The sequence below is a fragment of the Bombina bombina genome, chromosome 4, assembly GCF_027579735.1.
Source record: "Bombina bombina isolate aBomBom1 chromosome 4, aBomBom1.pri, whole genome shotgun sequence".
NCBI lineage: Eukaryota > Metazoa > Chordata > Amphibia > Anura > Bombinatoridae > Bombina > Bombina bombina.
This window is the reverse complement of record NC_069502.1, coordinates 57,609,291-57,636,645: the sequence shown is the minus strand read 5'-3', so window position 1 is coordinate 57,636,645 and position 27,355 is coordinate 57,609,291. Positions and strand designations below refer to the sequence as shown.

At 41.4% G+C, this 27,355-nt stretch overlaps 1 protein-coding gene across 1 annotated transcript in view; it reads right to left on the bottom strand.

Moving 5' to 3' along the window:
* WDR97 (WD repeat domain 97) overlaps nt 1-27,355 on the bottom strand; it is a 225,084-nt gene that overhangs the window by 141,878 nt on the left and 55,851 nt on the right. The window contains exon 7 of the mRNA XM_053708904.1: nt 2,313-2,450. Coding sequence (XP_053564879.1) covers nt 2,313-2,450 — 138 coding nt within the window. The remainder of the gene's footprint in view (nt 1-2,312; nt 2,451-27,355) is intronic.

The window sequence follows — 27,355 nt, the reverse complement described above, 5'->3', positions numbered from 1 at the left end:
GCCCTTTTAAGGGCTATTTGTAATTTAGTGTAGGGTAGGGCTTTTTTTTATTTTGGGGAGGCTTTTTTATTTTATTAGGGGGATTAGATTAGGTGTAATTAGTTTAAAATTCTTGTAATTATTTTATTATTTTCTGTAATTTAGTGTTTGTTTGTTTTTGTACTTTAGTTAATTTTATTTAATTTTATTTAATTGTAGTTAATTTAATTATAGTGTAGTGTTAGGTGTAATTGTAACTTCGGTTAAGTTTTATTTTACAGGTCAATTTGTATTTATTTTAGCTAGGTAGTTATTAAATAGTTAATAACTATTTAATAACTATTGTACCTAGTTAAAATAAATACAAACTTGCCTGTAAAATAAAAATAAATCCTAAGATAGCTACAATGTAACTATTAGTTATATTGTAGCTAGCTTAGGGTTTATTTTATAGGTAAGTATTTAGTTTTAAATAGGAATAATTTAGTTATATTTATTTAAATTATATTTAAGTTAGGGAGTGTTAGGGTTAGACTTAGGTTTAGGGGTTAATAAATTTAATATATAGTGGCGGCAGTGTAGGGGGGGGGCAGATTAAGGGTTAATAAATATAATGTAGGTGGCGGCGGGGTCCGTGAGTGGCGGTTTAGGGGTTAATACGTTTATTAGAGTGGTGGTGGGCTCCGGGAGCGGAGGTTTAGGGGTTAATAAGTATAATGTAGGTGGTGGCGGTGTAGGGGGGCAGATTAGGGGTGTTTAGACTCGGGGTACATGTTAGGGTGTTAGGTGTAGACATTACCATAGGAGTCAATGGGATATCGGGCAGCAGCGAACATAACCTTTCGTTGCTTTCAGACTCCCATTGATTCCTATTGCATCCTCGGCCTCCAGGGCGGCGGATTGAAAACCAGGTACGCTGGGCCGGAAAAGTGCAGAGCGTACCTGCTAGTTATTTGATAACTAGCAAAAGTAGTCAGATTGTGCCAAACTTGCATTCGGAACATCTGGAGTGACGTAAGCATCGATCTGTGTCGGACTGAGTCCGGCAGATCGTATGTTACGTCACTAAATTCTACTTTTGCCGGCCTGTAGGGTTTGATAACTAAGGCGAATCAGGCTCGCCACAAATACGCTGCGGAATTCCAGCGTATTTGCGGTTGACAGCTTGATAAATAGAGGCCTATGGATCAATCTATGTAAAGTGTATGCAATAGTAGTTATGATCTGTGTGGTATATTTTGTTTAAAATATTTATGGAAAGATGTTTGAGGGTGCAATCGATTTTATAATAATATTAACATGAGTGTGAAAAAAAGATTAAATTTGAAATCAAATTTTATTACTCTTGCTCGTTCGTCTGTAGGAGTGACTCACCGCTCTATCAGAAACAGAATCGCAATGCACAACAAAGCATTGCGATTCTGTATAGGGAAGAAGCAGGATTGCAGTGCGCATGCGCAAGTCAAGAGGGAACGCGCGCTGTCAAGACAGAAGACGGACATTCGTTCGGCTGTTAGCTGCAGGGGCAATGACGGTAAGTATATAAAAAAAGGTTTTTAACGTAGGCGAACAGAAAAGGCTAGTTTAGCAGAAAAAAATATAAATATTTTAAACGCTTCCACTGCGCTTTTTCTCTGTATAACATTCATAAATGAAATAATATTTGATAATTTTATAATACATGATTATTATTAAACAATGTTTACAGTCCCTTTAAACCTTACAAGATGCATTATATGTATGTATAAAAATCAACATGGACAAAAAAATAAAGACAACTGGAATATTCAGTGTCAAATCCTGTTTTCTTTCAGGTGCTTGTAACTTTAAAATACACTTTTTAGCATTTTAATTGACTTTACTGGCTTATATTTAATGGCCAGTAAATACTTGGTTAGTTGAATATAAAATAATAAAGTAAACGTATAGATGAGGATATTGCAACTGATTGTATTCATTGTCATAGACCGATGTTAGATATAATAAGAAATACATTAATATGTTATGGTAAACTAACGTGAAGAAATAACCAAATCTTATAACTGTTGCTGCAAAAACAATTTAATACAAAGAGGTTTGTCTGTAGTTTGATCTAAAGGCATAAAGGAGAAACAAAATCTATGTGTCGAGTATGATATAGCAGGAAATATTCATTATAGTGACTATATATGCTGGGCAGAAAGTGAGACTTTTAATTGGACAGAAGTAGAGAGATTATTAAATGCTATTGATAGAGAATAGAAGTCATTGGCTACAATGGGATGATAAAGGTTCTGGTATGATGATACACATAAACCTACAACCAGGCTATCAGATGTATTTAATGTTATTACCTGGGGTATATGGGGTATATGTTCCAGTATGTCTCTCCATAAACTATGTTCCACTTCATGCTGCTTCTCCAACATTTTAGAGGGCCAAAATAGCTGAACCACAGCTGAGTTTGGAATGGACCTACAGGAGAGGAAAGCCTGCAAACACAAAGTGATGTAAACACACAGGACTGGGATCTGCCCAGGGCTGCAAGTACAGATACTTTATCAAAAACATTATAACGTGTGACTTTAGATCCACTCGTATCTCTCTAACGGGTCCTTTTCTGTGTCATTTGCTGGTGACTCCTCTCCAATGCCTCTCTCAGTTGGAGGACCTCAAGGCTCTATCCTGGGCCCTCTTCTCCATGTATACTTCTTCACTGGGTAAACTTATCAGCAGTTATAGCTTCAAATATCACCTCTATGCTAATGACACTCAGATCTACCTCTCCACCCCTGCTCTATCTATCTTCTATCAGTTTTTTTTCTCACGCCAGCAACTGCTTATCTGGCATTTCTTACTGGATGGCCTCTCACCACCTAAAGATTAACATGTCCAAGACTGAGTTCCTTCTAATCCTCCCTCTAACTCCACTCGGATTTCTGACTTTTTTTATCCCTGTCAGTGGCATCACCATCTCCTCATCACCACAAGTCCGCTGCCTCAGAGTTACACTTGACCCCAATCTGTCCTTCATCCCCCACATCCAATCGCTCTCTTCATCCTGCAGCAATTACCTATGCAATACTTTCTAAATTCCTCCATTTCTGAGCGCTGACACCACTAAGCAACTAATCCATTGTATCTGCTGCACCTCTCTGCGATACGCTTCACTGGCTTCCCATTCACAACAGAATTAAATTCAAAATTCACACCCTGACCTACAAAGCCCTTATCAACGCTGCCCCCACTACCTGTCCTCGGTTATCAACAAATATACCCCAGGCCACCCCATAAGATCCAACAACGACCAGACTTTTTCCCAATCTGCGTTCTTTTAAATGCTTCCTAAAAACGTTTTTGTTCAGGAAACCCTACTAACTAACTCAGTAACAAATGAATCCCACTTTCCTAATAATTGCCCTCATCTAACTATATATGAAAGGGACAGTCTACTCCAGAATTGTTATTGTTTAAAAAGATAGATAATCCCTTTATTACCCATTCCCCAGTTTTGCATAACCAACACAATAATATTAATACGCTTTTTACCTCTATGATTACCTTGTATCTAAGCCTCTGCAGACTGCACCCTTATTTCAGTTCTTTTGACAGACTTGCATTTTACCCAATCAGTGCAGACTCCTAGGTTACTCCACAGGACTGAGCACAATGTTATCTATATGGCACACATGAACTAACAGTGGCAAGCCATAAAAAACCTGTCAAAAAGCACTGAGATAAGAAATGATCATATGAGCCTACCTAGGTTTAGCTTTCAACAAAATAATACCAAGAGAACTAAGCAAATACGATGATAAAAGTAAATTGGAAAGTTGTTTAAAATTGCATGTCCTATCTGAATCATGAACGTTTAATTTTGACTAGACTGTCCCATTAACATTATTCTCACCATTGCACTCTTTAACTCCTGTTTCTCACCCTCCTAGCATTCTAGACTGTACGATCCTACAGGAATAGGGCCCTCAATTCCTCCTATATTTGTTTGTCAAATTTTGTCTTGTTTCTTACAAGTATTGTATCATTGTTTTACTTATATCAATTGTACCCATGGACAGCGCTGCAAAATATGTTGGCTCTTTATAAAGTATAATAATAATATAATAATATCTACCAAAGAGCATGGAACTAAATACCACACAATAACAGAAAGATATACTATATATCCATCAGAAAGACTCAGGACTCCATTTACTGCTTTTCAAAATGATATTCTATAACTTGTCAGTATGTCAACTTAACATGATGTCCATTAACAAATTCTAATCACAAACATTTCAGCCCTAGCTAGCGCCTTTTCAAAACTACCAATATATATAAACAGTGTTTAACCCATTCCTGCCGGAACTTATTTGTCTACATCGGAAGTTCTAATGTAAAGAAATAAGTAAAAATTTAAATCACAGGATTGTTCATGCGATCACGTGATATGACCCTAGGCACGCCCTCCAGCCTGCGATCCCATTCAGGAAGCGTCTATGGCTTCAGGACAGCTCATTCAACACACACACACACCACATGCACACTCTCATGCAACACACACAACACACACTCTCATACAACACGCACACTCTCATACAATGCACACACACACTCATACAACACACACACTCTCATACAACACACACACTCTCCTACAACACACACACACACACACTCTCATACAACATAAACACACTCATGCAGCCCAATCTCATACAACACACACACACACACACACTCTCATACAACACACACAAACTCTCATGCAAACACATACACTCTTATGCAAAACAAAATCTCATACAACATACACACACTCTCATGCAACACAATCTCATACAACACACACACACTCTCATACAACACACATATACTTGCATGCAACACAATCTCATATAACATACCACACACTCTCATACAACACACACACTCATACAGTGAGGGGAAAAAATTATTTGATCCCCTGCTGATTTGAAGTTATAAATTGTTTTGCATTTTAATGAGTGAAATAAATATTTGATCCCCTATCAATCAGCAAGATTTCTGGCTCTCAGGTGTCAGTTATACAGATAATGAGATTAGATTCAGAGGAGAACTGGGTGAAAGTGTTGTGGTCAGATGAGACAAAAATCAAGCTCTTTGGCATCAATTCAACTCGTCATGTTTGGAGGAGGAGGAAGGCTGCCTATGACCCCAAGAACACCAAGAAACATTATGCTTTGGGGGTGTTTTTCTGCTAAGGGGACAGGACAACTTCACCGCATCAAAGGGACGATGGATGGGGCCATGTACCGTCAAATCTTGGGTGAGAACCTCCTTCCCTCAGCCAGGGCATTGAAAAACATAATTTATGTAAGAACTTACCTGATAAATTCATTTCTTTCATATTAGCAAGAGTCCATGAGCTAGTGATGTATGGGATATACATTCCTACCAGGAGGGGCAAAGTTTCCCAAACCTTAAAATGCCTATAAATACACCCCTCACTACACCCACAATTCAGTTTAACGAATAGCCAAGAAGTGGGGTGATAAGAAAGGAGCGAAAGCATCAAAAATAAGGAATTGGAATAATTGTGCTTTATACAAAAAAATCATAACCACCATAAAAAGGGTGGGCCTCATGGACTCTTGCTAATATGAAAGAAATGAATTTATCAGGTAAGTTCTTACATAAATTATGTTTTCTTTCATGTAATTAGCAAGATTCCATGAGCTAGTGACGTATGGGATAGCAGATACCCAAGATGTGGAACTTCCACGCAAGAGTCACTAGAGAGGGAGGGATAAAATAAAGACAGCCATTTCCGCTGAAAAATTAATCCACAACCCAAATCAAAAAGTTTCAATTTTTATATTGAAAAAAACTGAAATTATAAGCAGAAGAATCAAACTGAAACAGCTGCCTGAAGTACTATTCTACCAAAAACTGCTTCTGAAGAAGAGAAAACATCAAAATGGTAGAATTTAGTAAAAGTATGCAAAGAAGACCAAGTCGTTGCTTTGCAAATCTGAACAACAGAAGCTTCATTCTTAAAATGCCAGGAAGTAGAAACTGACCTAGTAGAATGAGCCGTAATCCTCTGAGGCGGGGATTAACCCGACTCCAAATAAGCATGATGAATCAAAAGCTTTAAAGAAATGGCAGAAGCCTTCTGACCTTTCCTAAAACCAGAAAAGATAACAAATAGACTAGAAGTCTTTCTGAAATCTAAGTAGCTTCAACATAATATTTCAAAACTCTTACCACATCCAAGAATGTAAGAATCTTTCCAAAGAATTCTTAGGATTAGGACACAAGGAAGGGACAATAATTCCTCTACTAATGTTGTTAGAATTCACAACTTTAGGTAAAAATTGAAATGAAGACAGCAAAACCACCTTATCCTGATGAAAAATCAGAAAAAGGAGACTCACAAGAAAGAGCAGATAATTCAAAAACTGTTCTAGCTGAAGAGATGTCTAAAAGGAACAATACTTTCCATGAAAGTAATTTAAATGTCCAAAGAAAGCATATGCTCAAACAGAAGAGCCTGTAAAGCCCTCAGAACCAAATTAAGACTCCAAGGAGGAGAAATTGGCTTAATGACAGGCTTGATACGAACCAAAGCCTGAACAAAACAATGAATAACAGAAAGATTAGCAAATTTTTCTGTGAAAACAGTACAGAAAAAGCAGAGATGTGTCCTTTCAAGGAACTTGCAGACAAAAAACCCTTATCCAAACCATCCTGAAGAAACTATAAAATCCTAGGAATTCTAAAAGAATGCCAAGAGAATTTATGAGAAGAGCATCATGAGATGTAAATCTTCCAAACTCGATAATAAATCTTACTAGACACAGATTTACGAGCCTGCAACATAGTATTAATTACTGAGTCAGAGAAACTTCTATGACTAAGTACGAAGCGTTAAATTTCCATACCATCAAATTAATAATTTGAGTTCCTGATGGAAAAAACGAATATTAAGATATAAGGTCTGGCCTTAATGGAAGTGACCAAGACTAGCAACTGGACATCCGAACAAGAACCATATACCAAAACCTGTGCGGCCATGCTGGAGCCACCAGCAACACAAAAGATTGCTCCCTGATGATTTTGAAAATCACTCTAAAAAGAAGAACCAGAGGCGAAAAAATATAGGCAGATTGATAACTCCAAGGAAGTGTCAATGCATACACTGCTTCCGCCTGAGGATCCCCGGACCTGAATAGGCCCCTGGGAAGTTCCTTGTTTAGATGAGATACCATCAGATCTATTTATGGAAGCCCTCACATCTGAACAATTTGAAAAAACACATCTGGGTAAAGAGACCATTCTCCCGGATGTAAAGCTTGATTGACAGATATAATCCGCTTCCCAATTGTCTATACCTGGGAAATGGACCGCAGAAATTAGACAGGAGCTGGATTTAGCCCAAGCAAGTATCCGAGATACTTCTTTCACAGCCTAAAGACTGAGAGTCCCACCCTGATGATTGACATACGCCACAGTTGTGACATTGTCTGTCTGAAAAACAATAAGCGTCTCTTTCTTAAAAAAGAAGCCAAAACTGAAGAACTCTGAGAAATGCACGGAGTTCCAAATATATCGAATGGTAATCTCGCCTCCTGAGATTTCCAAACCCCTTGTACTGACAGAGATCTTCAGACAGCCTCCCAACCTAAAAGACTCGCATCTGTAGTAATCATGGTCCAGGTTAAATGAACCGAAGAGACCCGTATAACTATATGATGGTGATCTAACCACCAAGTCAAAGATAGTTGAACATTGGGATTCAAAGAAATAAAAAGTGATATCCTAGAAGCCCCATTAATTCAGCATACAAAACTAAAAAGGTTTCCTATGAAAATGATCAAAATCGAATCCAATGCTGCAGCCATGAAACCTAAAACTTCCATGCATATAGCAACTGAAGAAAATAATAGAGACTGAAGGTTCCGACAAACGGAACCCAATAAAATTGTCACTTGTCTGTTAGAGACAAAGACATTGACACAATCTATCTGGAAACCTAAAAAAGGTGACCCTTGTCTGAGGAATCAAGGAGCTTTTGATAAAAAGATCCTCTAACCATGTCTTGAAGAAACAACAAAAGTTGAATCGTATGAGATTCTGCAGAACGAAAAGACTGAGCCAGTACCACGAGACCGTCCAAATAAGGAAACACTGAGAACCTTGAAAAGATTCTTAGAGCTGTCACTAAACCAGAAGGAAAAGCAACAAATTGGTAATGCTTGTCAAAAAAAGAGAATCTCAGAAAATGAAAATAATCTGAATGAAAACAGAAAATGAAGATATGCATCTATTGTATCTATTGTAAACAAACAATGCCCTCACTGACCAAAAGGCAGAATAGACCATATAAACACCATTCTAAAAGATGGTACACTTATATGACAATTCAAAAAGATTTTCTATCTTTGGGACAATGAATAGTTTTGAATAAAACCCCCAAACCCAGTTCCTAAAATGGAACTGGTATAAATACCCCAGAAAACTCAGATCTGAGCAGCGCCTTGAGCCCCAAAGGGTGACCAGCCGCGCTTCACAAGTACCCAGTACATACAGGTCTGAAACACACTTCAGGAAAGTGTGAGCCTTACTGGAATAGCTGGAATATGTTAGAGAAAAAAAGACTTCTCACAGGCGGTTTTACTCTGAATCCTATTCTGTACCCAAATCTAAGAAGTTTGGACCGAATTGAACCAAACAAATTAAAAAAAAAAAAAAATCTTAACCTGCCCCTTACCAGCTAAGCTGGAATAAGAACCGCACCTACATGCAAATTTGGGGAGCTGACTTTGATCTTTTAAATGGCTTAAATTGAATGAAGAAAACTTCCAATTATAAACATGTTACTTGGGGAAGAATTAGGATTCCGTTCCTTAGTAAGAACAAAAACTAATATAAGTTTAAGATTTAGTCTTAGAACTCAATCTTGAAGCCCTGAGTAACAGTAGAAGAATTGAATCCAATTGTGAACCAAATAATTGATTACCTTGGAAAAAATAGAAATATGGAATTTAGAAATCAAATTAGCATTCCAAGATTGAAGTCACAAAGATCTTCTAGCTAAAATAGCTAAAGACATAGATTAAAGCTCATTTGCGAAAATATCAAAAAAATGACGACACAAATTATTAGCATGTTGATCAACTTAACAATGCTAAACAAATCATAATCCGATACTTGTTGCACCAAAGTATCCAATCAGAAAGTTGAAGCAGTTGCAACATCAGCCAAAATAAATTACAGGTCTAAGAAAAGTACCTGAAAATAAATCATTTTCCTTAAATAAAATACAAGTTTCCCATCTAAAGGAAAAAAATAAATACTATTTGCTATAGGAATAGTAGTATGTTTAACAAGAGTAGAGATAGCCCCATTAACTTGGGGGATCTTTCCTCAAAACTGAAAACTAACTGCCGGCAAAGGATACAATTTAAAAACCTTAAAGAAGGAATAAAAGAAATTCCCGGCCTATTCCATTCCTTAGTATCAGGAACTGGAAAAAAACCTCTGAAGAAACCACAGAAGGTTAATAAGCAGAATTTAAATGTTAGCTAGTCTTAAAATCAAAAGAACTAGTTACTTCAATATCCAAAATAATCAACACCTTTTCAACAAAGAACGAATGTACTCTATAGATTAGTTAGTGTCAATATCTGATGAAGAATATTCTGAATGAGAAAAAAACACCATCAGAGAAGGATAATTCAGTATGTTGTTGGTCATTTGAAACTTCATCAACTAAATGAGAAGTTTAAAAAAGACCTAAAAATTGTATTAGAAGGCAGGATGGCAGACAAAGCCTTTAGAATAGAATCAGAAAAATATTCTTATAAATGCCTAAGTATATCTTGTACAAAAGATGTAAAAAGAATAGCAATAGATAATGCATAAATACTAATGGACTCTGCATGTAAAAGTTTATCATAATAACTTATTACAAACCATAGCTAAAGATAAACATTCATAACATTTAAATAAATTAACTTAGCTTTGGTAGGACTGATATCAGTCATCAGGAATCCCTCAGTATTTTCTGAAACAGGAACAGTTTTTGGAATATCTTGCAATATGTAATAGAAAAAAACAACATATAAAGCAAAATTATCAAATTCCTTAAATGACAGTTTCAGGAATTGGAAAAAAATGCAAACAAAACAGGCCTCTAGAAACCAGAAGCAACTAAAAAATGAGACTTAAATAATGTTAAAAATCTGGCGCCAAGAATGACGCCCACAATTTTTTTGGCGCCAAAAACGTCTGCAACAAACACGAGAGCCAAAAATGACGCAACTACGTGAAAACTTCCAGCGTTTCACGTAGTTGACGCCAGAAGTTTTCACGTAGTTGCGTCATTTTTGACGTTATTGACGTCAGACAAACGTCAATCTCGCGCCAAAAAAGTCTAGCGCCAAAAACAGAATTTATGTTTACCTGATAAATTTCTTTCTCCTACGGTGTGTCCGGTCCACGGCTTCATCCTTACTTGTGGGAATATTCTCTTCCCCTACAGGAAATGGCAAAGGGAGCACACAGCAAAAGCTGTCCATATAGTCCCCCCTCTGGCTCCGCCCCCCAGTCATTCGACCGACGGTTAGGAGAAAAAGGAGAAACCATAGGGTGCTGTGGTGACTGTAGTGTACAGAAATAAATTTTTTTAAACCTGACTAAAAAGCCAGGGCGGGCCGTGGACCGGACACACTGTAGGAGAAAGAAATTTATCAGGTAAACATAAATTCTGTTTTCTCCTACATTGGTGTGTCCGGTCCACGGCTTCATCCTTACTTGTGGGAACCAATACCAAAGCTTTAGGACACGGATGAAGGGAGGGAACAAGTCAGGTTACCTAAACGGAAGGCACCACAGCTTGCAAAACCTTTCTCCCAAAAATAGCCTCCGAAGAAGCATAAGTATCGAATTTGTAAAATTTGGCAAAAGTATGTAGAGAAGACCAAGTCGCTGCCTTACATATCTGATCAACAGAAGCCTCGTTCTTGAAGGCCCATGTGGAAGCCACAGCTCTAGTAGAGTGAGCTGTGATTCGTTCAGGAGGCTGCCGTCCGGCAGTCTCATAAGCCAATCGGATGATGCTTTTCAGCCAAAAGGAAAGGGAGGTAGCAGTAGCTTTCTGCCCTCTCCTCTTACCAGAATAAACGACAAACAAGGATGATGTCTGTCTGAAATCCTTTCTTGCTTCTAAATAGAATTTTAAAGCACGGACCACATCTAAGTTGTGTAACAAACGTTCCTTCTTCGAAACTGGATTCGGACACAGAGAAGGAACAACTATTTCCTGGTTAATATTTCTGTTGGAAACCACTTTTGGAAGAAAACCAGGTTTGGTACGCAAAACAACCTTATCTGTATGGAATACCAGATAGGGTGAAGTACACTGCAAAGCAGACAATTCAGAAACTCTTCTAGCAGAAGAAATAGCAACCAAAAACAGAACTTTCCAAGATAGCAACTTAATATCTATGGAATGTAAAGGTTCAAACGGAACCCCTTGAAGAACTGAAAGAACTAAGTTTAGACTCCATGGAGGAGTCATGGGTCTGTAGACAGGCTTGATTCTGACTAAGGCCTGTATAAACGCCTGTACATCTGGCATTGCTGCCAGACGTTTGTGCAACAAAACAGACAGAGCAGATATCTGTCCTTTAAGAGAACTCGCTGACAACCCTTTATCCAAACCCTCTTGGAGAAAGGAAAGTATCCTAGGAATTTTAATTTTACTCCAAGAGAATCCCTTGGATTCGCACCAACAGATATATTTTTTCCATATCTTATGGTAAATTTTCCTAGTCACAGGTTTTCTGGCTTGGACCAGAGTATCTATAACTGAATCTGAAAACCCACGCTTAGATAAAATCAAGCGTTCAATTTCCAAGCAGTCAGTTGCAGAGAGACTAGATTTGGATGTTCGAATGGACCTTGTACTAGAAGATCCTGTCTCAAAGGTAGCTTCCATGGTGGAGCCGATGACATATTCACCAGGTCTGCATACCAAGTCCTGCGTGGCCACGCAGGAGCTATCAGAATCACAGAGGCCTTCTCCTGTTTGATCCTGGCTACAAGCCTGGGAAGGAGAGGGAACGGTGGAAACACATAAGCTAGGTTGAACGACCAAGGCGCCACCAATGCATCCACTAGTGTCGCCTTGGGATCCCTGGATCTGGACCCGTAGCGAGGAACCTTGGAGTTCTGACGGGACGCCATCAGATCCATGTCTGGAATGCCCCATAGTTGAGTCAACTGGGCAAAGACCTCCGGGTGGAGTTCCCACTCCCCCGGATGGAAAGTCTGACGACTCAAATAATCCGCCTCCCAGTTGTCTACTCCTGGGATGTGAATTGCAGATAGATGGCAGGAGTGATCCTCCGCCCATTTGATGATCTTGGATACCTCTCTCATCGCCAAGGAACTCTTTGTTCCCCCCTGATGATTGATGTACGCTACAGTCGTCATGTTGTCCGACTGAAATCTCTTTACCATCCCCGTGGAGATGCTACTTGTTCAGAGCAGGCAAAGAGAATGACTGGGGGGCGGAGCCAGAGGGGGGACTATATGGACAGCTTTTGCTGTGTGCTCCCTTTGCCATTTCCTGTAGGGGAAGAGAATATTCCCACAAGTAAGGATGAAGCCGTGGACCAGACACACCAATGTAGGAGAAAATGACGCAATAAATTCTAGCATTTTTTGCACCCGCGAGCCTAACAGCCCGCAATTTAAAGGAAAAAAGTCAATTGAAAATTTAGGTAAGAAAAATATTTAATTCATATGCATTTTCCCCAAAAAATGAAACTGACAGTCTGAATGAAGGAATACTGAATATCCTGAATCATGGCAAATATAAGTTTAAACACATATATTTAGAACTTTACATATAAAGTGCCCACCATAGCTTTGAGTGTCATAAATAAAAATAAGACTTACTTACCCTAAGACACTCATCTACATATAGTAGATAGCCAAACCAGTACTGAAACGAGAATCAGTAGAGGTAATGGTATATAAGAGTATATTGTCGATCTGAAAAGGGAGGTAGGAGAAGAAATCTCTACGACCGATAACAGAGAACCTATGAAATAGATCCCCTAGAGGAAGACCATTGTATTCAAATAGGCAATACTCTCTTCACATCCCTCTGACATTCACTGCACTCTGAGAGGAAAACCGGGCTTCAGCCTGCTGCGAAGCGCATATCAACGTAGAATCTAGCACAAACTTACTTCACCACCTACATGGGAGGCAAAGTTTGTAAAAATGAATTGTGGGTGTGGTGAGGGGTGTATTTATAGGCATTTTAAGGTTTGGGAAACTTTGCCCCTCCTGGTAGGAATGTATATCCCATACGTCACTAGCTCATGGACTCTTGCTAATTACATGAAAGAAATGGGTCGTGGATGCGTATTCCAGCATGACAATGACCCAAAATGCACAGCCAAGGCAACAAAGGAGTGGCTCAAGAAGAAGCACATTAAGGTCCTGGAGTGGCCTAGCCAGTCTCCAGACCATAATCCCATAGAAAATCTGTGGAGGGAGCTAAAGGTTCGAGTTGCCAAACCTCAGCCTCAAAAACCTTAAAGACTTGGAGAGGATCTGCAAAGAGGAGTTGTACAAAATCCCTCCTGAGATGTGTGCAAACCTGTAAACCTGGTGATTGCCAACAAGGGTTTTACCACCAAGTACTAAGTCATGTTTTGCAAGGGGTCAAATACTTATTTCACTCATTAAAATGCAAATCAATTTATAACTTTTTTTAAATGCTTTTTTCTGTATTTTTTGTTGTAATTCTATCTCTCACTGTTCAAATAAACCTACCATTAAAATTATAGACTGATCATTTCTTTGACAGTGGGCAAATGTACAAAAACATAAATTAAGCTTACCTGATAATTTAATTTACATCTGTGGGAGAAGAGTCCACTGCTTCACTTATTACTTGTGGGAAATAGGAACCTGGCCTCCAGAAAGAGGCAAAGACACCCCAGCCAAAGGCCCAATTACCTCCCCCACTCCCCTCATCCCCCAGTCATTCTGCCACTGGAACAATGAACAGTAGGAGAAATATCAGGGTATAAATAGTGCCAGAAGAATAATATTAAAATTTAAGTCCGCCCCCCCCCCCGGAGCAAACGGACGGGAGCAGTGGACTCTCCTCCCAAGATGGAAATGAAATTATCAAGTAAGCATAATTTATGTTTTCCATCTTAATGGGAGGAGAGTCCATTGCTTCATTCATTGTGGGAACAAATCTCCAAGCTCTAGAGGACACTGAATGAAAAAAATGGGAGGGTAAAAGGATACCCATTTTATACTGAGGGCACCACAGCCTGCAGAACCTTTCTCCCAAAAACAGGTTCCACCGAAGCAAAAACATCAAATTTGTAAAACTTTGTAAAAGTATGTAAGGAGGACCAAGTAGCTGCCTTACAAATCTGCTCCACACAGGCCTCGTTCTTAAAGGTCCAAGAAGAGGCCACAGCTATAGTTGAGTGAGCCGTAATCCTCTGAGGAGGCTTATGTGCCACTGTCTCATAGGCCAAACGGATAATGCTCCTCAACCAAAAGGACAGAGAAGTGGAAGAGGCCCTCTGCCCCCTACGCTTCCCTGAATACACCACAAATAAGATAAAACTTCATGGCTCAAACCACATCCAAGTTATGCAGTAATCTTTCCTTAGACAAAGAAGGGTTAGGACACAAAGAAGGAACTACTATCTCTTGATTGATGTTACGATCTGACACCACCTTGGGAAGAAATCCTAACCTACAGCCTTATCAGCGTGAAAAATCAGGTAAGGGGACTCAGATTGCAAGGCCGCCAACTCAGAGACTCTGCGAGCTGAAGTAATAGCCAAAAGAAATAGAACCTTCCAGGAAATAATCTTAATGTCAAGGGCATGCATAGGCTCAAACGGAGCCCTCTGCAACACAATAAGAATCAAATTTAAACTCCAAGGAGGAGACAAATTTCTAAAGACAGGTCTGATCCTAGATAGAGCCTGAACAAAGGATTGAATATCAGGAAGCTCTGCTAGCTTCTTGTGTAAAAGCACTGATAACGCAGAAATCTGTCCCTTTAAGGAACTTGCGGCAAGATCCTTATCAAGACCATCCTGGAGAAAGGCCAGAATCCTGGATACCCTAACCTTGTGCCAGGGATATCCATGTTCTTAACACCAGGATAAGTAGGTCATCCACACCTTATGATAGATGTGACGAGTGACCGGCTTCCTGGCCTGGATGAGAGTATCAATTACTCTCTCAGAAAAACCTCTGTTGGCCAAGACTAGGCATTCAATCTCCACGCAGTCAGCCTCAGAGAATCGAGATTTTGGTGTAGAAAGGGACCCTGAACCAGCAGATCTCTGCGACAGGGCAACCTCCATGGTGGAGACAATGACATCCCCACCAGATCCACAAACCACGTCCTCCGCGACCACAACAGAGCAATCAGAAGGGTCGAAGTTTGCTCCTGTTTGATGCGGGCCACCACTCGAGGAAGAAGTGGCAATGGTGGAAATATGTAAATTAGATTGAACTCTCAAGGCACTGCTAAGGCATCTATCAACTCTGCCTGTGGGTCCCTAGTCTGCGACCCGTATCTGTGTAGCCTGAAGGTCTATATCCGGCGTCCCCCATCTGTTGCAGATCTCCGCAAACATCTCGAGATGGAGAGACCATTCCCCCGGATGAAACAATTGTCTGCTGAGAAAGTCCGCTTCCCAGTTGTCCACACACGGAATGTGGATCGCTGAGAGCGAACAATTGTGAGTCTCTGCCCATTCCAGAATCCGAGACACTTCCCTCATGGCTAGGGAGCTTCTCGTTCCCCCCTGATGGTTTATGTAAGCCATCAAGGTAATGCTGTCCAACTGGAATCTGATGAATCGGGACGACCCCAGGTGGGGCCAAGCCCTCAGAGCATTGAATATCGCCTGAAGTTCCAGAATATTTATGGGTAGAGTCGACGCCTCTCGAGTCCACTTGCCCTGTGCCCTTCTGGCACCCCAAACAGCTCCCCATCCTGCCAGACTTGTGTCCGTCTTCACAATCTCCCAGGATGGCCTCAAGAAGGATGTCCCCTGGGCCAGCTGTCCCGGGCGGATTCACCAAGAGAGGGATTCCCTCACCCGGTTGTCCAGAGAGATTTGTTGGGATAGATCTGAGTGATCGCCGTTCCATTGTCTCAACATGCATAACTGAAGAGGTCTCAGATGGAACCTGGTAAAAGCAATCACATCTATGCTGGATACCATGAGCCCAATCACCTCCATACACCTGGCCACAGATGGCCTTGAGGAGGTCTGATGGGCAAGGCAGCTGGATGCAATCGTGGAACGTCTCTGCTCTGTCATATCTTAATCGATATGGAATCTATTATCGTACCCAGGAACTCCACCCTGTTGCTGGGCACCAGAGAACTCTTTCCTTCGTTAATCTTGCATCCATGGGATGGAAGGAGAAGAAGTAAAGCCCTTGAATGGTCCTCTGCGAGATTGCAGGACAGAGCTGCAATACTTCTGGCTCTCACTACCGCGAGCAGCGCCCCCAGAACCTTCGTAAAGTTTCTTGGTGCGGTCGCCAGACCGAACAGTAGGGCCACAAACTGGAAGTGTTGGTCCAGAAACGCAAATCTTAGGAACCTGACATGGTCCTTGTGGATTGGCACATGAAGATAGGCATCCTTCAAGTCTATTGTTGTCATAAATTGCCCCTCTTGATCTAGGTGCAGGATCGATCTGATCGTCTCCATTTTGAACGAGGGGACTGACAGAAACTTGTTTAGGCACTTTAGATCCTAAATTGGGCAGAATGTGCCCTCCTACTTTGGGACTACGAAAAGGTTTGAATAGTACCCTAGACCTCTTTCTGCTAGAAGTACTGGGACAATCACTCCGAGAGAAGAGAGATCCCTCATGCACTCTAGAAAGGCATCTCTCTTCTCTGGTCTTGAGGATAGGTTTGACGTGAGGAATCTGCCCCTGGGCAGATCAGACCTGAACCCTATCCTGTAACCCTGGGAGATAACCTCCAAAACCCAAGGATCCTGTACATCTATCATCCAGGCCTCTGCAAACAGAGATAGTCTGCCCCCTAGGCGATCCTTAGGCTTGTTCTTCTTATCGTGCAGAAGGAAAGCACCCTTGCCTCCTGTGACCGTGTATAAGATGGAGTCCAGGCCTGGACCAAAAAAGACTTTAACCTGAAACTGAAGGGATAGTAATCTAGACTTGTAAGTCATGTCAGCAGACCACAACTTTAACCACAGAGCCCTATGGGCTAAAACAGAGAACACTGATGTCTTAGCATTTAGGTGAATAATCTGCATATTTGCATCATTGATAAAGAAATTTGCAACCCTTAAGGCCTTAATTTTTTCCTGTATCTCCTCGAGGGGAGTCTCCACCTCGACCATAGCTGACAGTGCATCACACCAATAGGTGGCCGCTCCAGCTACCGCAGTGATCGCCGCTGCCGGTTGGAAAACAAACCCCATGAGTTGGAACATCTTTCTTAACATGGATTCCAACTTTTTATCCATGGGCTCTTTGAACGACGAACTATCCTCAAGGGGAATAGTTGTGCGCTTAGCAAGCATGGAGATAGCTCCATCCACCTTAGGAATAGCCCCCCATAGCTCAATCTGAGAATCCGGAATGGGGAAAAGCTTTTTAAAGAGGTAGAAGGAGAAAAGGACAAACTCAGTTTCTCCCACTCATTCTTAATAATCGTAGCCATCTTCACGGGAACTGGGAAGGTCTGAGGCACCACCCTGTCCTCGTAAACCCTATCTAGTTTAGGGATTGAAGGTTCTTCCTGAAGTTTGGGTTCCGGAACCTCCAATGTAGCAAGCACTTCTTTCAGTAAAAAGCGCAAGTGCTACATCTTAAACTTAAAATCTGGCTCCTCCCTAGCCGGAGGTTTAGAAGACGCCGATTACGTCCCAGAGAGAGCGCCCTCCGACGAGTCGGAGGTGTCCTCCTCATTCGATAATCTCTCAGAGACATCCAACGGAGTAGATGACCCCTGGGAAAGCTATGTCTATCCTTCGCTTGCACTTCGCAGGGTGAGGTAGGGCATGGAGGGCCGCATCGCTCCTGACATGGACTTAAGAGAATAAAGGCAGCGAAACTCGTCAACGCTGATTGCCCAGGAGCTGTTAATATGAGTCGGGATGGTTTCGCAGAGACGACACTCCCTGCATCTCTGGACTATAACTTAGTAAGGCGCCTTAGGGATCACCCTCCTTTTCTCTGGACTATAACTTTCATCCATGCTCTCACTGAGAGGATGACAGGATTACTTAAAACTCCAGTCCCACTTCGAAGAGTACTACCCTCCATAAGAGACTACTCTGAATCTTCTGACACTCTCTGCCAACCTCCTGTGACGAAAGGCAAAGAATGACTGGGGGATGAGGGGGGTGGGGGAGCTATTTGGGCCTTTGGCTGGGTGTCTTTGCCTCCTCCTGGTGGCCAGGTTCTTATTTCCCACAAGTAATGAATGAAGCAGTTAATTAAGATGGAAATCAGCAGAGGATCAAATATTTTTTTCTCTTACTGTACAACACACATATACTTTCATGCAACACACTCTCATACAACACACATACACACTCTCAAACAACATACACACACACACACACACACTCTCATACAGCATACACACACTCTCATACAACATACATACACACACTCATAGAACACACACACAATCTTACATACAACACACACTCTCATACAACACACACACTCTTATACAACACACACACTCTCATACAACACACACAAGCAGGCTCTCATACACACACACACACACTTTCATACAACACACATACACTCTCATACAACACACACACCCTCATCAACACACACACACTCATACAACACACATACACTCTCATGCAACAAACACATTCTCTCATTCAACACACACACTCTCATACAACACACATACAACACACTCTCATACAACACGCACACAGTCATACAACACACACACACACCACACACTCTCATACAACACACACAGACTCTCATACAACACACACACACTTTCATACAACACACACACTCTCATACAACACACACCACACACTCTAATACAACACACACACACTCATACAACACACACACACTCTCATACAACATGCACACTCTCATACAACACACACAAACTCTCATACAACAAACACACTCTCCTACAACACACACACGCTGCGGAATCTGTTGGCTCTCTACAAATAACCGATAATAATAATAATAATAATAATAATAATACAACACACACAAACTCTCATATAACACACATATACTCTCATGCAACAAAATCTCATACAACACACACTCTCATGTAACACAATCTCATACAACACACACACACACACTCCTGTATGACACACATATACTCTCATGCAACACAATCTCATACAACATACCACACACTCTCATACAACACACACACTCTCATACGACATACACACACACTCTCATACAACACACACACTTTCATACAACACACACTCATACAACACACACACACACTCTCATACAACACACACACACTCTCTTACAACACACACAAACTCTCATAAAACACACACACTCTCCTACAAAACACACACTCTAATACAACATACACACATTCTCATACAACTTAAAGCGCTGCAGAATCTGTTGGCGCTCTACAAATAACTGATAATAATAATAAAACACACACAATCTCTCATATAACACACATATACTCTCATGCAACAAAATCTCATACAACACACACACACTCTCATACAACACACATATACTCTCATGCAACACAATCTTATACAACATGCCACACACTCTCATACAACACACACACTCTCATGCAACACAATCTCATACAACACACACACACTCTCATACAACACACATATAATCTCATGCAACACAATCTCATACAACATACCACACACTCTCATACAACACACACACTCTCATACAACACACACACACTCTCATACAACACACACTCTCATACAACACCAACACACACACACACTCTCATACAACACACACTCTCAAAAAACACACACACACACACTCTCATACAAAACACACTCTCATACAACACACACAAGCACACTCTCAAACAACACACACACACTCTCATACAACACACACTCTTATACAACACATACACACACTCTCATACAACACACACACACACTCTCATACAACACACACACACTCCCATACAACACATTGCAACACAGTAAACATGGTCTTGCAACCCAGTAATGAATTAGAGTGTGCTTGTGGTGTTTATTGTGGTTATTTAAAAATCCATAAAAAAGACTTGTCAGCATGTCAACTTAACATGATGTCCATTAACAAAACACAATCACCAATGCATCAGCCCATCTATATAGGCTTTTTAATTGTACCAAAACATTATGGCCCTTTAATAATTCCAAGGTTCTATAAATAAACCTTTATTGATAGAAGAGAGAAGGGGGAGGGATCACATATTGAGCATCTCAGCAAGATAACAAGGAAGCCCTACATTTCAGAAAATGTGAATTTTAGCTATTATACTAAGTGGATATAAACTAATTTGGGTAGATTATAAACTATCTTATTTATAAAAAGAAAATTTATGCTTACCTGATAAATGTATTTCTTTTTTGACACGATAAGTCCACGGATCATCTTATTTACTAATGGGATATTCACCTCCTGGTCAGCAGGAGGCGGCAAAGAGCACCACAGCAAAGCTGTTAAATAGCTCCTCCCTTCCCTCCCACTCCAGTCATTCGACCGAAGTTAAGGATAGAAAGGAAAAAACAAGGTGCAGAGGTGTCTGAAGTTTATAATAACCAACAACCTATCTTACCAGAACAGGGCGGGCCGTGGACTCATTGGGGCATATGTATCAAGCTCCGAATGGAGCTCGATGCCCCGTGTTTCTGGCGAGTCATCAGACTCGCCAGAAACAGCAGTTATGAAGCAGCCACAAAGACCGCTGCTCCATAACCTGTCTGCCTGCTCTGAGCAGGCGGACAGACATCGCCACAATACAACATCGCCACAATACAACCCGATCGAGTACGATCGGGTTGATTGACACCCCCCTGCTGGCGGCCAATTGGCCGCGAGTCTGCAGGGGGCGGCGTTGCACCAGCAGCTCTTGTGAGCTGCTGGTGCAATGCTGAATACGGCGAGCGTATTGCTCGCCGTATTCAGCGATGTCTGTCGGACCTGATCCGCTCTGTCGGATCAGGTCCGACAGACATTGATAACTATAGGCCATTGTGTCAAAAAAGAAATAAATTTATCAGGTAAGCATAAACTTTCTTTTCTTTTTTATGACACAATGAGTCCATGGATCATCTTAATTAATAATGGGATTCAATACCCAAGCTAGAGTACACAGATAATACGGGAGGGACAAGACAGGGTACCTAAACGGAAGGCACCACTGCTTGAAGAATCTTTCTCCCAAAACCGGCCTCAACCGAGACAAAAGTGTCAAATTTGTAGAACTTTGAAAAATTGTGAAGAGAGGACCAAGTTGCAGCCTTGCAAATCTGTTCCACAGAAGCTTCATTTTTGAATGCCCATGAGGAAGCAACAGCCCTCGTGGAATGAGCCGTAACTCTCTCTGGAGGCTGCTGTCCAGCAGTCTCATATGCAAAACGTATGATACTCTTCAGCCAAAAAGAAAGAGAAGTAGCCGTAGCTTTCTGTCCCTTACGTTTTCCTGAGAAAATCACAAACAAAGAAGAAGACTGACAAAAGTTCTTAGTCGCCTGCAGGTAAAACCTTAAAGCACGGACCACATCCAAATTGTGCAGAAGTCGTTCTTTCTGAGAAGGATTAGGACACAAAGAAGGAACAACAATCTCCTGATTAATGTTCCGATACGAAACAACCTTAGGAAGAAATCCTAATTTAGTACGTAAAACTACCTTATCTGTATGGAAAATAAGGTAAGGAGACTCATTCTGCAATGCCGAGAGCTCTGACACTCTATGAGCAGAAGAAATAGAAACAAGAAATAAAACTTTCCATGATAACAACTTAATATCTAAGGAATGCATAGGCTCAAACGGAGCCCCTTGAAGAACTTTGAGAACTAAATTAAGACTCCATGGAGGAGTAACTGGTTTGAACACAGGCCTGATCCTGACCAAGGCCTGACAAAATAATTGTACATCTGGGACATCCGCCAGACGTTTGTGTAACAAAATAGATAAGGCCGAGATTTGACCCTTTAGGGAACTTGTCGATAAACCTTTCTCCAAACCTTCTTGGAGAAAAGACAAAATTCTAGGAATCCTAACTCTACTCCATGACTAGCCCTTGGATTCACACCAAAAGAGATATTTGCGCCAAATCTTATGGAAAATCTTTCTAGTTACAGGCTTACGAGCCTGAATCATGGTCTTTATGACCAAGTCAGAAAACCCCCACTTGGATAAAATTAAGCGTTCAATCTCCAAGCAGTCAGCTTCAGAGAAACTAGATTTGGGTGATGGAAGGCTCCTTGAATTAGAAGGTCCTTCCTCAACGGAAGTCTCCAAGGTGGCAGAGATGACATGCCCACCAGATCTGCATACCAAATCCTGCGAGGCCAAGCAGTAGCAACGAGGATCACTGACGCCCTCTCCTGCTTGATTCGAGCAATGACCCTAGGAAGAAGCACAAACGGAGGAAATAGGTATGCTAGACTGAAGGTCCAAGGAACATCTATCAGTTCCGCCTGGGGGTCCCTGGACCTCGACCCGTATCTCGGGAGCTTGGCATTCTGTCGAGATGCCATGAGATCTAATTCCGGCTGACCCTACTTGAGAATCAGGCTGTAGAACACTTCCGGATCGAGTTCCCACTCCCCCGGATAAAAGGTCTGCCTGCTCAGGAAATCCGCCTCCCAGTTGTCCACCCCTGAGATGTGGATTGCCGACAAGTAGCAAGAATGGGCCTCCGCCCACTGAATTATCTTGGTTACCTCTGTCATCGCTAAGGAACTCCTTGTTTCTCCCTGATGATTGATGTAAGCCACTGAAGTTATGTTGTCCGACTGGAACCTGATAAACTGGACCAAGGCTAACTGAGGGCAGGCCAGAAGAGCATTGAAGATCACTCTCAGTTCAAGGATGTTTATAGGAAGAACCGACTCTGACTGAGTCCAAACTCCCTGAGCCTTTAGGGAAACCCAGACTGCTCCCCACTCTAGAAGGCTGGCGTCCGTCGTCACAATCACCCAAGATGGTCTGCTAAAGCAGGTTCCCTGGGAAAGATGATCCAGAGACAACCACCATTGAAGAGAATCCCTTGTCTCCCACTTCAGAAGTATTCAAAGAGACAAATCGGCATAATCTCAGTTCCATTGCCTGAGCATGTTTAACTGCAGAGGTCTGAGATGAAACCGAGCAAACGGGATGATGTCCATTGTCACTGCCATCAGCCCGATTACCTCTATGCACTGAGCCACTGATGGCCGAGGAGTGGACTGAAGGGCTAGACAAGTATCAAAACTTTTTATTTTCTGACTTCAGTCAGAAAAATCTTCATTGATAGGGAATCTATTATGGTTCCCAAGAAAGTTACCCTTTGTATTTGGGATTAAGGAACTCTTTTCCAAATTTACCTTCCACCCGTGGATCTTGCTTGTTGTAAGGATGGTGCCTGGACTGGGATGTCGTCCAGATAGGGCACAACTGCAATGCCCTGTAATCGAAGCACCGATAACAACGATCCTAGAACCTCTGTGAAAATTATGGGAGCTGTGGCAAGACCGAAAGGAAGAGCCACAAATTGGAAGTGTTTGTCTAGAAAGGCAAACCTTAGGAACTTGTGATGACTGGGAACTGGGAACATGCAGGTACTGGTCCTTTAAATCCACTCATAAACTGACCCTCTTGGATCAAAGGGAGAATGGAACGAATACTTTCCATCTTGAAGGACGGTACTTTGAGAAAGTTGTTTAGACTCTTGAGATCGGAACAGGAACAATCACTCCCAGGTCGGAGAGGTCTCCTACACAGTGTAAGAATGCCTCTCTTTTTGTCTGCAGATAATCTTGAAAACAGAAACCTGCCCTGGGAGGAAAACTTCTGAACTCTAGTTTGTATCTCTGGGACACTATTTCTATTGCATCTATTTCATCTCATACCCAAGCCTGAGCGAATAAGGAAAGTCTGCCCCCTACAAGATCCGGTCCCGGATCGGAGGCAGGCCCTTCATGCTGTCTTTGATTCAATAGCAGGATCAATAGCAGGATTCTTTTATTGTTTTCCCTTATTCCAAGACTGATAGGGTCTCCTTTTTGTATGTTTCTCTTATCCCGAGGGAGAAGATTACTTTTACGTCCCATGATATCAGAGATAATTTCCATCAATCCACCACAAAGAAAAACATGGAGCGCTAGCGTATGTAAAACATAACCTTTATTGTGGTTATTTAAAATTAGGACATAGTCAATCAAAAAAGGACAGAGATGGGATACCTCTGGCTGGCAGGCTTACGCGTTTCGGCAAAGCCGTAATCATAGCATACTATGCCAGCCACAGGTGTGCTTTATATACAAAATTAGAAACAACACCATTGGTTAAAAGGACATGTCATTTAAAACAACAATACGCCCAGAGAGATTTTTGCATTTAACCCCTTATATCTCGGAGGTGAAAGAACAGATCTATCTTATTACATTATGAGTATATGTGGGTATTTTGGAGACATGTATGAGGTTATTCACAATAATTAAATCGTCATTTTTAGATGTTAAATAAATAATTATTTGGTTATGTTCGCTACCTTTAGATCACAGTCACAGTTAATCCCGTCATATCCATAGCCTATAGTAACGGCCTTCTATTTAAATAAATTTAAACTAGTCAAATTATACATCCGTTTCATAGTGCATATATGCATTATCATTACTTAAGAACAAAGTGTCAGTATAATGATCTCAGGTTGTGTGTCAGTCAGATATGAGGAGCGTTAAGTGTTATTTTATGTATTGTTGAACGATGTTACTTAATGTCTTACAATTTTGTAGATATTATGAAAAAGAGAGGGGATCGGGTGTTTTTATTCCCAATAGTTTATAAGGTCGAATTCTGAGTTCAGGCCTTTTGGTAACCTTGTATCCATTTTTAGGATCCACAGCATCTCTCCTTAGATAGAGTTACTCCACGGTCACCTCCTCTTTTTGGTTTAGGAACCATATCTATTGGTTGCCATGAAAAACATGTAAGGTCCTTATTATGAACCTGAGCAAAATGATGCACCACAGGGGTAGTTGCCTTGCCCCTCCTGATAGTGGACAAGTGTTCAATAATTCTTGTTCTAACATCTCTAGTGGTGAGCCCGATGTACTGTTTTCCACATACCGTACAAGTTACACAGTAGATGACAAAGGTAGAGGTGCAGTTGAGACAGAAGTTAATCTCATAGGTTTTCCCTGTTACAGTAGAGGTAAATTGTTCTGACATGGTTAAATAATCACATGCTCCACATCTTGAGCTTCCACATTTGTAGGAGCCTTTACAACTGAGCCAGGCACTCCCCTGGGTGATAGTCTTCGGTAAGACTGTTGGGGACAATATATTGCCTAAACTCTTATTTCGTCGGTATGAGCATCTAAGTCCTTCTTTAACACATTGTGTCAGTCTATCGTCTGCTATTAGCATACCAAAATGGTATTTGACGATTCTGCATACTTCCTCATACTGTGCACTGTATTCAGTGACAAATGTAACTCCCTTTTGGGCCTTCCCATTTGTCTGGTTTGATTTGTCCCTTAACAAATCACATCTGTCCATTCTATCCACCTCCTTTTGGGCCCTATTTATTGCCTTTCTAGGATAGCCTCTCTGAGATAAGCGTTTTCTTACTTCCATCATTTGGTTGGCACTCTCATTGGCCTCGGAGCAATTCCGTTTGGCCCTTATGAGTTGTCCCTTGGCTATAGCATACGGCACATGTTTGGGGTGGCAGCTTCTTGCATGTAGTAGTGAGTTGCCTGATATAGGCTTTCTATATAGGCTTGTCTCAATCCGACCATCAGGAGTCCCACTCAGTACTACATCCAAAAAGTTAATCTTGGCCCTTTGAGTTTCACTTGTGAATTTTAGACCGATGTCATTGTCATTGAGTTTCCCTAGAAACTTTTCCAAATCATCAGAGCTGCCCTCCCAGATAAGGATTAGATCATCTATAAAGCGGCGGTAAAAGGTAATGCAACCACGGAGGGGGTTCTTATCTCCAAAGACGTGGGACAGCTCCCACCAACCCATGAATAGGTTGGCGTAAGAGGGGGCAAACTTCGCCCCCATGGCTGTCCCACATCTTTGGAGATAGAACACACCCTCGAATTCAAAAAAGTTATGAGTTAACAAGAACTCAGCCACTTGTAGTACATATCTCTGAAAACCTTCAGTAAGGGAGGACCAACCCCTGAGGAAAAAAGACATGGCCTCCAATCCTTTTGAATGGGGAATGGAAGAATAGAGGGCTGTGACATCTATGGTGACCCACTGGTTATTATCTTCCACCCATGCAACATCTTTTATTAGATTCATTAGGTGCTTGGTGTCCCTGAGATAGCTTGGGAGGGCTTCAACAAAGGGATGTAAAATCATGTCCAGCCATTGAGACAAGCGTTCAAAGAGAGACCCTATACCACTTACTATAGGTCGTCCCTTCACATCCGTGAGGGACTTATGCACCTTAGGTAGATGATGGAATATTGGAGTGACCGGATGTTCCACAAATATATATGACATAGTGTCCTGGTCAATATAGCCATTTTCCATTCCATCATCTAAAAGGTGCATAAGTTCTCTCTTGAACCGGCTTGTAGGGTTCGTGGTTAGAACTGAATAGCATTGTCTGTCATCCAGTTGGCGCATTGCCTCATTGACATATTGCGCCCTATTCATTACCACCACTGAACCACCCTTGTCTGCATTTTTTATGACCAGATCATGGTTATTAGCCAGGGAGGACAACGCTTCCCTTTCAATTGTCAATGAGGCAATGCGCCAACTGGATGACAGACAATGCTATTCAATGCTATTTCAAGAAGGACTTAGATGCTCATACCGACGAAATAAGAGTTTAGGCAATATATTGTCCCCAACAGTCTTACCGAAGACTATCACCCAGGGGAGTGCCTGGCTCAGTTGTAAAGGCTCCTACAAATGTGGAAGCTCAAGATGTGGAGCATGTGATTATTTAACCATGTCAGAACAATTTACCTCTACTGTAACAGGGAAAACCTATGAGATTAACTTCTGTCTCAACTGCACCTCTACCTTTGTCATCTACTGTGTAACTTGTACGGTATGTGGAAAACAGTACATCGGGCTCACCACTAGAGATGTTAGAACAAG